General features: G+C 42.8%; 1 protein-coding gene across 2 annotated transcripts in view; it reads right to left on the bottom strand.

Moving 5' to 3' along the window:
• The window catches only part of SLC4A1 (solute carrier family 4 member 1 (Diego blood group)), a 154,890-nt gene that overhangs the window by 46,475 nt on the left and 96,064 nt on the right, over window positions 1-12,351 (bottom strand). For both annotated transcript variants that reach the window (XM_078645185.1, XM_078645186.1), the window contains 5 exons: window positions 8,744-8,879; window positions 8,097-8,232; window positions 6,118-6,196; window positions 5,391-5,575; window positions 1,257-1,467 (listed from right to left, as the gene is read on the bottom strand). In XM_078645185.1, coding sequence (XP_078501311.1) covers window positions 1,257-1,467; window positions 5,391-5,575; window positions 6,118-6,196; window positions 8,097-8,232; window positions 8,744-8,879 — 747 coding nt within the window. The remainder of the gene's footprint in view (window positions 1-1,256; window positions 1,468-5,390; window positions 5,576-6,117; window positions 6,197-8,096; window positions 8,233-8,743; window positions 8,880-12,351) is intronic.

The raw sequence follows: 12,351 nt of genomic DNA, 5'->3' as shown, positions 1-12,351 counted from the left end.
GAGCAAAGCCAGAAAGGGCGAGGGGTGAGAGGGGGGGTGGGCGAGCGGATTCCTTTGAAGTCTGATGCCGGATGCAAGCAAACCAGCATGAGTGAGGAGAGAGGCAAATGGTGTGCGATGTGCACGCGCCCGCACACATGCACTGTAGGCAATCCGCCTTTGGGTGCATTTTTGAGAGGCCTCTGAGAACGCATGCGTGTTCGCTCAGCGAGACCTAAAAAGCAGGTGTCGAGACGGGTCCCTATCGGGCTCTCCGTTTTGCCTCCAGTCTCAGGCTACTGCTTTGAGGTAACTGCAAAGAGACTTGAACTATATTCTTTCATAGTCTCATCATGTCAGACTTAAGCATTTTCAATATTCTATACAACAAAGCCGTAGTTGTTGCTTATTTATCTTATGCCAATAACAAACATTGACAAAGCCAATAGTCCTGACTTCTTTTTGGGGTAATGTTGCTTCTTACAGCCCTGAATATACTTGACATCTCTGTAATTCTTTACGAAAATTCAGCCTGGAGCACAATAGGCCGATCACAGGAAAGATCACAGGCACAAATGTGCTGACAATCACATAGAGATGCTGCAACATGCATCTCCAGACAACAAATGGCATCAGATTGAGGCCAGGTTGTGTATTCAGCCCCCTTGTCCCTGAGGCAAGACCTTGAGTTTCTAATCTCTCCCAGGCCTGTCTGCCGTGAAAAAAATATTCAGATCTCCCTTAAAAGATTTCCCCATCTAGACAAATCTGAACCAAATTTGACAAGCCGCTGTTTTTTTCTCAAAGTTCGATGCAAATTGATCAGAGGGGCAAAGTTATGAAAGATGGAAACATTGAGTTTTCTTTTCAATGGAGTGTTGAATCAGCCTTAAGAACGAGGGGAGGCTTGAATGCCACCTGTGCATTTTTTTAATGTGTCATTTTGCATTGTTTTATAAAACCACTCAGGAAGCCCTTTACAATTACTTTATAAAAATTAATAATTTCATGAAAACGACAAAAAAATCTGAAATATCTGCTGTTCAGCCTAGTGATTATCTGATTTATTTTTCCCATGTACTCTTAATTTACCTTTTACAAAAGATTGCTTTACCCAAAAATGTCACCCTGACCTTGGTGGTCGGTGAGCCTGCGTCTTCTCTGAGGGAGCAGGAAACTTTCCACCTATACTAACGGCGAGCCTGACTGACGGGAGCGCCCCACTGCCGCTCCTGACCAACCTAGCACCCTAGCCTTTTCATGGAGACTCACTGTACCTTGTTCTTTGCTCCCGGGCACCATCTTGATCTCTGCTGGTGGACGGTACCTCTTCCGGAGAAGCTCCTGTTGCACCGGCACCAGGGCCTTCAGCAGGTTTTCGTTCTGTATCTCCGAAGGGGGTAGAACGATGCAGCAGTCCAGGAATTCTTCCACCGCCTTGACCAGATCTTGACGTGACCCTGCCAAGTAGGCCTCCATGCGGAAGACCTGAAGAAGGAGACAGAGCTATAAGAAAGGTGCTAAAGAGATATCTCTGCCAATGAAGGTTCCTTCACCACGAAGGACCCTGGTTTGAGTGCTGAAGGTTATGCTGGTGAACGATTCTTTCCCCTGCATCACTAAGCATTGGCAAAGTCAATAGGTCTGTTTTTGACAAGCAAGCAATTTGTTAGCATGAATATGCAATGACAATGAGGAAAATATAAAAATCTAAAAGTAAAGGCATGTCATTTTATTAGGATTTTGTTTTAGAAAACATAAGGTTGCCAATTCAGCTAATGCTGATTCTGTGATTGACCATACAAGAGAATACGAGCCCTGGAACTACCAAAGCTATACTGCTGTCTATTGACAAGTGCTAATTCTGACATTTGCAATTTAGCCTGTTTTCTTAATTATTACATGCTGGTGTGTTCACTCAGATATTCTGAGTGCCACTGTGCTTTCGTGTCTACCATGATTGCTAAACAGACCCAGGAGCTACCGTTAATAAGAAAACCACCAGGAACCAGGGTTCAAATCTACCATGTATACATTTGACAGGCGATGATTACATCATGTTACTTTATTGCACAGTTTCAAGCAGATTACCACCCCCAGGGTCTCTGGGTGATGGAAAGGGAGAAACAGGAACCACAACAAATTGTTTAAACAATCAGATTTCTAAAAGTTTTGAAAACGGAGGGATACTGGAAGAAGAGATTGTTGTTTTCTTTATTTGTTTTACCTTCTTTTTGGGTTATATTTTTGAAACTCATTTGTGTGGGATCATGCTTAGTGTGAATTCTCTGCTCCGGCAAATGTAGAGTTATAAACCTAAATCAGTGTAAAATACAAATCTTGAACAAATATCTGGGCAGACACACGAGAGAGGGGAAGGTGCATAGAAGGTGCAGTGGGGTAGAAAGAAACAGGAGGGCAGAGCCCAGTTTGACAAGTTGGATGACCCATGCATCCAAAGTGATGTCTTGCCACCATTACATTTTATTTTGATCCTGCCTCCTACAGGGTGGGTGTGTTTCGAGAAGGACACACTAAAGTTGTTTTGCGTTTGCCGGAGGGTCGGGGACTGAGATGTATGTTATCCCTGATGTGCTGACACCTATCTCTGGGTGCCGTGGCCTTGGCTGTGAAATGAAATAGAAGGTTGTTGTGCCAGCAGTGGGGTCTGGTGCTGGTGATATTGAAACCCTCTGGCATAACCATAAAAGGGGGAAAACTTAAATTGCCTTGTGGGGCAGACAGCCCCAATGAAAGTGCTGTCGCACTACTTTCTTTAAAGTATTCCAGGGTCAGGTAAACTTTTTCACCGAAGAGATGAGAGGTGTCAAATAGCATGTCCATTAATGTCTGGACATCCCTGGGGAAGCCCGTAGAATTCATTGTGGCTGTAATTGTGTCCATTGCATGTCCCAAGCAATCAGTTGTGTTGAGTTCAGACCAGATAACACATTTTGTTGCATCTCATCCATCCTGTATGGTCTTGGCTAAATGCCCCCATAGGTCCTCAGGATTTGCTGGCAGAATTTGACCAACTCCAACCCATAAAGCACGGGTGCAGTGATACAGAAGGCAGCTGGCACTGATTGAGCGTACAGCAAGGATAACAGAAGAGAACCTGCACTTGCGTTTGAACTCGTGGTCATGAGGAGTCAAAGAAAAGGTGTCCGGGTTCATTCTACTGGCACACACCTGAAGCGTCAGACGCTCCAGTATCTGTTGATGGGTCAAGAGGTCAGAATCACCCAGTGCAGGTCTGTGGTAGCAAGCTGCCTGTTTTGTTCACTGGGGTCCACAGCATTGCTTTGCCCAAGAGCCCAAGAGGGTATCTTTTGAGGCTGTGTTAAATGTATGGAGAGATGCAGTAGGTTCCTGACCAGGTAGAAGAACCTCCATGAGAACATTAGTTTTGACCTTTAATGTATGGAGGGCAGGGCAAGGATATCCGGATCCCATTGCATAACCATGGCAAAAGAAGCACCTTCCTCTGTGGCAGGACCAGAGGGAGAGGCATGTCTAGTATCTGTGCAGTTGTCCGGACAACTTCCATCCTATAAATCTGCATAACCGTTGTTTTCACCATATTGTGGGATGAAATTGTCCGCCCCATCATAATTGTTATTGTCAGAATCTGAGCAAAAGAGCTGATATAAAGTATGAGCTCTACCAAGTATAAACAATATATCGGAGTCAGAAGGACTGGCCATAGGCTGCACTCTGGTGAGATAGGAACATGGCCTCAGTCGAGGTCAAGACGAGGTAGGCTCGAAGTCAGAAACCAGTATAGGTAGCAGATCCTCTTCCGGCACCAGCAGCGTTGGCCCTGGTGTCAATGTGAGGGGAACTGGCGCAGGAAGTGGTACCGGAAACAAAGTTAGAACCGAAGCCAGTGTGGAACTTGAAATGGGTTCACAGATGGCTTCAAGACCGAATCGGCCGGCAGGACCCAGACTGGAGGCCTCTGGGGATCCTTGGGGCAAGAAAGAGTGCCAGAGGGAGCCCGAGCATGCCAAATATGCACAGCATGGCGTAAAGGCTTCTATTTACTGCAACATCGCTGATGGACATGTTAATTCCAGGTGCATATGGACCAAACTTGGAATTGGCTATTCAGGAGTTTAGGAGCGAGACCAAGAAGAACGTTGATGCCTTAGCAACCTCTCTGGAGTTCAAGAGTGGCAGAAAGGGGCCATTTGTCACTTTGACTTTTTGCGCTTATTGATCGGCTTACCCGAAGAATACCACTGTGATGCCACAGGACTGACTTTGGAAGCAGGAATAATACCTTTCATTCGACTTTGACTAATCATGACATAGAGTCATCTGATATTTGGTGACATAGTTTTGCCTCATGGTCCTGTATGACCTCCGGGTTCATCTATTCGCAGACGCAGGCCTTGAAGTCACACTCCAACATGACAGACCCACACAGGCATACCTCATGGGGATCTATCACAGTCATTTTTTGTAACTTTCCCTACAAAGTTTAAACCCTGGCCTTTTAAAATTTTGGAGAAAAAGACTCATCAAGATGAGAGGAGTACAGCTCTGTATCCAAATGCAAAGGAATGGAAAGAAAGGTGTTTAAATGCGGACGAGTAGATCACTTATGAAGTGGAATAATGTTTGTGCCGAGCTACATGATCCCACCTATCGGCATGTAGGAGTACTGCTTTTAGGTTTCAGGGTCGATTCTGAAGACTGAGGGAATATTCATGAGGTGAGGAATCTGCTTTAAGAAGTATCCATCAGAAAAAAAGTTTTCCATTTGAGGTCTGCTGTTTCTTGTAGGCCACAATCCCTGTGCTTGTAGCTAATTACAGGGGGTCACAAATAGCGACCTGCCCAACTGATGTTCGTTATGACGGTTATTCTGCAACGTCCTATGACTGGGTATTTTGTAATGCAGCCTATTAGTACACTGGTCGCATCGCAAAAACAGAGGCAAGTCACAAAAAGTTGTTGTGCAATTTGTAACCAATTTTTATGATCTGTCTCTTAGACATCAGGCCCTTACTACTCAGACCTTTAGAAAAAAAATGTCCTTACCTCTAATTGTATAGGTAGTATTATAAGATGAAAAGTACATCCAATGTGTTGCTTTTCCTTGAGCTCAGACCCCCTTGCTGGTGCCACCCATAGGACAGGCGCTTGCTCTGACATTGCAAGTACAGTTATGTAATTTAACAACTTGTTTATGGTAGATTTGTTTTTAATTTTCTAACATCCATGGCACATACCACACCCGCTTGGGTGCTGATGTTTAGTGCAGTCATCACAGCAGGTATTTGAACTGGTATGATCCAGGATTGTCTTTAACCATGATTTCAGTTATGGCAGTCACGCGTGACACTTTGTTGTTGATCACTCTCCTAGCAATAGGCCAAGCCTCGGGACTTTCAATAACATACCCTTTCGGCCATCATGGCAGAGAGAGCCCGGCCAATCTCGTGGTAGCTTGTGTGGGGCAGCTCGGGTCCCAGGATCACCAGGAGGAACCGGACTGGCAGGGGAACTTGCAGGACCGAGTCCAACTCCACAGCCTCCTTGAGTCGCACAAAGGCCAAGGTGGGCTTCTGTAGTAAAGGGGTGCAGCCTGTGGGGAAGAGGAGAAGAAGACATAAGGAGGAGGAGGAAGATGTTGATAAGAGTAAAGGTAAAGTGAAGGAGAGTGTGGGAAGTGGACAGAGAAAAGTGAAAATCAAAAGTGTGGGGAATAAAGGAATGTGAGTGAGAATGAGAAGGAAAAAGACAGGAGAAAAGAGGAAGTGAGCAAATAAGGGAAAAGGAAAACAGATGAAGAACAAGGCAGAAAGGTTAAAGGAAAGTGAGAGGACCCAGGTAAGAAATCGTCCAGGAAGGTTTACCAGTGTCCACAATAAAGCTCCCCTCAATTGTCAGCACCACAAAGAATAGAGAGAATCAAAAAGATGAAAGGATTAGAGAACATATTTATAGTGGAATGTGAAGCATATAGGAGCCCCAAACAAATTAAATTCAGATTTTCCTCAATAGAATAGACACACACTGCAAGATGAACTCACAACCAAGGAAGTCAAGGTCCAGCATTGCAGTAAAATACTGATCCGTGAGAGGGCGGGAATGCCCATGAGCGGGCGATTTACTGGTGAAACTCACCCACAAGGACAACAGTGGCTTCTGCATTCTCCGGGATCTTGGAGGACAATTGGTGCTTCTGCTCAGATCCAGAGAGTCCCTGGATAAATTCAGTGAATAGAAACAGAAAAAGAATTTAGATCAGTCATGTCCAATCTCCAATTGTCCTACTTTGCAAAGTATGTGTAAGATTGTTCGGTGTGTTAGTATGTCTGTAGAAGAAATCAGTAACGGACATGAACAGCATTGGGTTTAAATTATGGTAGACCTACTCGGCCTTAAAAGCTTTTCAAATTGATAAAATGTGAACCACTGAGTTAAGAAGTACATCCTATTTATGGCACTGGAAAACCATAAATTCGCCACTTCAACCATAAGCATATATATAACATATATATTCACTGGAAAAATATGTTAAGGAATTTTTAAAACCATTTAAATTGGCCTTTGATTGACACCACCTTCCTCCTGAGCCAACAGAAATGTAAGGTTCTTCTCGTTGGAGTGTGATCTTGAGGGCATTATCCAATAGTTCCAATAACCCTAACTGGGCAGTTCAAGTGGTTTATAAAGTTTATGGTGATCTTATCCTTACTCTCCCAGTAACATACAAGGTCCAGATGAATTTCTGGGGTTCATATATTTCTGGGGTAAATATGATTTGTTAAAAATGAAAATTCATGTCTGTGGGTCGCTCTGCAGATCCGAACATATACATATATCATTAACTGTAACATTGTAAATTAAGTATTATCAATCACTAATATCTCAATATATATTCAATAGACCTCGCCAGCCTGCAAAAAGGACCTATTCTACAAAATGTTCTGTCTCAAAAACACATTTTGGTCAATCTATCTTTTTTTTGGGGTTGTAGCAGAGAGCAAAGGTTCACATGTGGATTCCATTTGCTCATCGCCAAAAGTATTTTTCAATAACAACTTATAATGTAGCATAAATCCAGCCCAACCAGGGATCATGGAGTGCTTTATAGTAAGTTTAAGTCAAAATGCTTAAGATATTAAAAAAGAAGACAGGTGTCAAAAATTTGCAAAATTGCCAGAACAGAATAATAAAGGGTGGAACTTTATTACTCACTCACCAGCCATCATTCAAAGTCAAATCAAGCACTCCCTTCAACCTATACTAGGTATAGGCGTATTCTCAATATGCCGTTTGCCAGCGAGTAAAATAATTAGAATGAGGAAACTGGAAGACAAGGGGGCTGATTTACAAGCCCCTTGCGTATTTTTGAGCCGCAGTTGCGTCACTTTTTGTGATCCAGCAACAGCATAAAAATGCAGCCCATTTGCAACGTGACGCATCTAGGGAGATGCATCATGTTGTAAAGCCCTGCGTCACATTATACCTGCGTCAGGTATAATGTATGCAGGGTGGGCGTTCCAGCGCAAAAAAGCCTCGTAGAAGTGACGCAGTGAAATCTACAAGATTTCACTGCGCCACTTCTAGGATGCCACTGCGTCAAAGTCTTATGCCTGCTTAGAGCATGTGTAAGGAGTGACTCAGCACAACTAGGATAGGCCTCCCCCTGCATTGCTGGAGTTGCGTCGGGCTTGCAACATGACTCCAGCAATGAGTGACTTTTGCATCAATAGATGCGTCAGAATTTCTGACACATCTGTCACCCTTGGCCATGGTGTGCCGTATTGTAAATTCGGCGCATGCATAGTGGCGCAAAGTTTCTCAGAGTGGCGCAGGGAAAGTGACGCAACTTTATAGATGCGTCACTTTCTTGTAAATCTGCCCCTTTGAATGGGCTGTGGATGCCTTCGGGTTACTCAAATTCTTTTACTTTTACTTTCTATTGTGCAAATGTGCTCTCTCTCCTCTCATACTGAACATACGCATATATCGTACGAGTCTGGAGGAAGTAGGCATATATTGTAATAGGAATATGTCTGTCATAATCATGAATAATTTTCGGTTTTCTAGAGTCCTTCCAGTTAATTATCTCCCTTAGCTCTCCACGCCTTCCTTACCTGCTCCATAACAGTGAATGTTCGCATCTCGGTCGACGGCTGTCCTTGTAGCAATGGGTTTTTGCTTGCTGATTCCTGTGTTTCTGCTTTTGAGAGTGGGATTAGAGTGCTCTGTTCCCCTGTGACGTCCGGGTGGCTGTTAAGAAAATTGGAAAGCAACTATAACATCTCCTTTTCCCTTCTCAACACTGCCACAATCTTGCAATACCAGGCCTTGCAAAACCCTTGATGAGTTCAATCTCACCTAAATATGTCAACCCTTCTTGAATGAACATCTGGAAAGAACCAGTGATGCTCTCAGTCGAGTAGTAGCAATAAAGAAACTGCGCCATCATATATCAGATGAGCACTACTATAACACAAGACCACTGGCCCTGTCCTTGGGTACCAACTAGATCAAAAGCATTTTCTTCCTAAGACCCAATGACAGGACCACCCATGAGACTTCCTCTGCTAGAGGATTGGGATAGATTTAGAAGTACCTCCCAGAAGATCCATTCTAACCAAAGACACAAGTCTCTCAAAACCAAAGTGCTTTGCAGCCCCTACCCAGAGTGTTCCCATGTTTGTGAGTAGGCTTGTTGTAGCTCACAGCTTCCAGTGATCGCAAGCCCCGGGCCCAGGGTCACCTCTTCACAAGACAGTACCTGTGCTGCAGGAGCAGGGCTCGCAGGACGTCTTCTCGATCCTGGGGTCTCAGCTGACCCTCAAAGATCATCTGGTCAATTAGCTGGCAGGCGATTCCAGGCAAGGTCTTCTCTGGTAGATCCAACATAACAGTACCTGCAAACGACCAGATTTCAAGTGTGTGAGTGAAATTTTGAGCCAGCTGGCAACAGAACTAAATGATTTACCTACATTAGAATCAAACTGGTTACGGCTGTAGCCCTTGCTTCCCATACAAATTAAAATCTCTCCTATTCTCTAACTCGTAGAGCTCATAGTAATACATTTGTGCTTCACAAAGACCCTGAATGCCCCCTTCTCTCTGGCAAAGAAACCTGTCAAATGAAGTCCACCATCATTACCCCTCTCCTTAAAAAAAATCTCCACATCTCAATAGCTTTCAACCAATCTCAAACCATCCCTTCCCAGGTAAGACCATTCACCATCTTCAGGACTTCATTGAGCGCAACAGGGTTGTATAACTAAACAACTACTTCCTGAACCACGACTTCCTAAACAACGAAAGTTTAACAATGACCTATTCTTAACCACTACTTATTTTATAACGACTTCCTGAACAACGAAAATCCTTTAACTTGCCAATTACTAATTTCTGATACTGTTTTCTATAAAATCATCAAGTTTATTCTGTGTCTTTCTTCGTGCTCAATACGATCATGGAAACATGAAAGGCTGTGATTTTCTTTTTAGTCTCATAAGTAACGAGCACAAAGACTTTAAACTGAGCACCTCTGCACAAGCGCAAATAATGAAAGTAGACTTGCTAGGCTAAAATAAATTAAACATGCTTTTTTGAAAAATATATTTATAGGTGAATATTTTTTAAATCATTTTAAGTAATATTTGAAACTTGAGAAATAAAATTAATTACTAGGTATCAAAATACTTCATAAACAATTATCCATAAAATATGTACATCCTGTTGCAAGAAGTAAAAGTGTTTAAACATTAAATTAAATACACAAGTATAAACACCCTTTTTTAAAAACAAAATGACCTACCTTAGAATGTCAGAAAATTCCAGAAACGCTTTTCCACAGTCGTTCATCCGAGCAGATGAAAACCAGACTACATCCCAATACTGTTTTTTTTAAATATCACCCAGGGTGCAGACAAAACGTTAAGGCTGACATTAGCATTACAAGATGCCAATGTCAACATTCTTTTCCTAAACTACCGTGGGCAAAAAAGGCTGATTTTTGATTGGGCGGAGATAAGTGACGAATCACTGGAACGAAGCCCAATCGCAGTGAGCATGCGGGGGATTAAACAAGTCCTCTGCTGGCTCTTGCTGCTGGTCAACATAAGAGTTAGAGTGAGCTGGTTTCCGCAGTCCTACAGTGAGGAGACCGAGGGGCGAATTGTTGGCAGCCCAGCATGGACGGCAAAGCAGCATGCTGTGTAAGTGGCCAATTCCAGCACCGGAACCCCGGACCAGAATGGAACCTCAGATGTAGATTGAGCGGAGCTGACGTACCTCGCCTGCCGTAACGTGCAACTCCAGTATTCTAAAAGTTGTGGTTCCGTCCTTCGTTGTTCAGCCCTTCGTGTTAAGTGAATCTTCGTTGTTAACTCTTCGTTGTTCAGGTAAGTCGTTGTAAATACATCGTGGTTAAGTACATTTCCCGAGCAACAGTATACTCCACAACTTACAATCCATCTTCAGAATAGCTTGAAGAATGCAACTTACCCTGGCAGAAACCACAGGAAATGTAATCCCCGCCCTTCATGTGAACGCACCTGCAGCCCTACATCTGCTGAATGTATTGTCAATGTATGCTCCATTGAAGCCCCAAATTCTACTACCTTGATGGAATACCTCCAGCAAGGAAATGAATAACACTTCTTCATGCAAGTGAGTCCTGAAGTCAATATAGGCCCAATTATATCGAAAAAACAATGTATCTTACAGTAAAGATACTAGTTCTCCCCCTGATGTTCAACGCATGTATGTATCAGCTGGCTTCTGGAATAGAACGAGAGCTTCAATTCTAAATATTTACAGACAACACCCATCTACATATACAATTGTAAAAGGGATCAGAGAACCAATCAAGAACCATCTCTTGCCTGGAAAGAACCTCTATTTATTGCTCATTTGTCTCAATGGATCAATGAATGAAGTTGTCTTCTTTAGAGATAGCGTACTTGGCATCTTCATTTAACAGGGCCCCACAGTGTAGATAATCTCCCAACATCATTTCAAAATATATAAGATGTGGGGATCTCTTTTTTAAGCCACCCTCTGCTTCATCTGAACTGTCACACCACTTCATTCAGGGACCTAATCTTCCATTGACTGGATTACTGAAACTCCATCTTTGCTGGCTTCCAGAAGAAGCAGAATTCCAAACTCAAGAGGATTCAAAACAAAATGTAGAAGCCATGGTTTGAACTACGTATGCATGACTATGTAGTATGATGTAAGTGAATTAATGCGAAAACAAAAACTTAGAAACCACACTGGCGCAAATCAAATCATGAAAATTCAATTTTAAGGAATGGCAATTTTAAGGAAATACAAATACATCGAAAATTAAACAAAACATTTTAAAGGAAAATACTTTTAAGGAAAAATCCAATATGACATTAAACGTAGGTGGAGTTTAAAGGTAGACTACTGGATTCAGGGATGGTTGATGACCACACGATTTTGGGGTCACGAATGGATGGAGTTCAGGCATAAAAAAGATTTGGTTTTAAATGTTATGGGGTCGGTGGTGTTTAGATGTAGAATGGGTTTTTAGGATTCAGGGATTGGTGGGCTTTAAGCATAGAAAGGGGTATTTAAGGTTCAGGGATAGGTGGAGTTAAGGGGTATCCTGGGTCTATAGGATTCAGGGGATCTGTAGAGTTTAGGGATCATGTATAGGTATAGTTTAAGTGTGATGGGTTTTTTTTTGGTGTCCTGGGAAGGATGTAGTTTAGGGATAGAAAGGGCTTTAGGATTCAGAGATCAATGACGTTTAGGGGATTCAGGATAGCTGTAGTTTCGGCACGGCGAGGTGTTTTTAGGGGGCACGAATGGATGGTGTTTAGGGGTTGCGCGGTTTTGAGGAATGGATGGTGTTTTGAAGTGGTGATGGGCCAGCGAATTAAAAGTATATAAAATAATTGTTTGACAATGTAAAAGTTATAAATTGGAAATAATGTCCACTAACGTAAAGCACTGAAATAAATACCTCTGACAAAATGTTTATAAAAGTAATACCTGCAGCCATTGTATTTGCACCTTAAAAAATAAGCATGCATAAAAGAATTTTGAATAAAAAGACATTCTATGAATTGGTTTCTGTAAAATGGTTTATGTTACACAGTTTAGGTGACAGTGGCGGCTCCTCTGCAAAAGCGGAGGAGCGTCGCCCCACTGCTTTACGCAGTGAAAAAAAGGAACTAATAAAATGATAATAATTATGTTATAATCATTTTATTTTTTCCTGTTGTGGCGTCTTGGCGGGCAGATGTGCTCTGTTCTCAGAGCAGGGGAGAGGAGTTGTGGGCACTATGTAAGTGCGCATGAATATTTGACCAGCCCTCTCGGGCCAGCAAAACATTCATGAGCACTTTG

Source organism: Lissotriton helveticus, chromosome 5_1, assembly GCF_964261635.1.
Source record: "Lissotriton helveticus chromosome 5_1, aLisHel1.1, whole genome shotgun sequence".
Classification (NCBI taxonomy): domain Eukaryota; kingdom Metazoa; phylum Chordata; class Amphibia; order Caudata; family Salamandridae; genus Lissotriton; species Lissotriton helveticus.
Note: the sequence above shows the minus strand (reverse complement) of the source record. Positions and strands in the feature narration are given on the sequence as shown.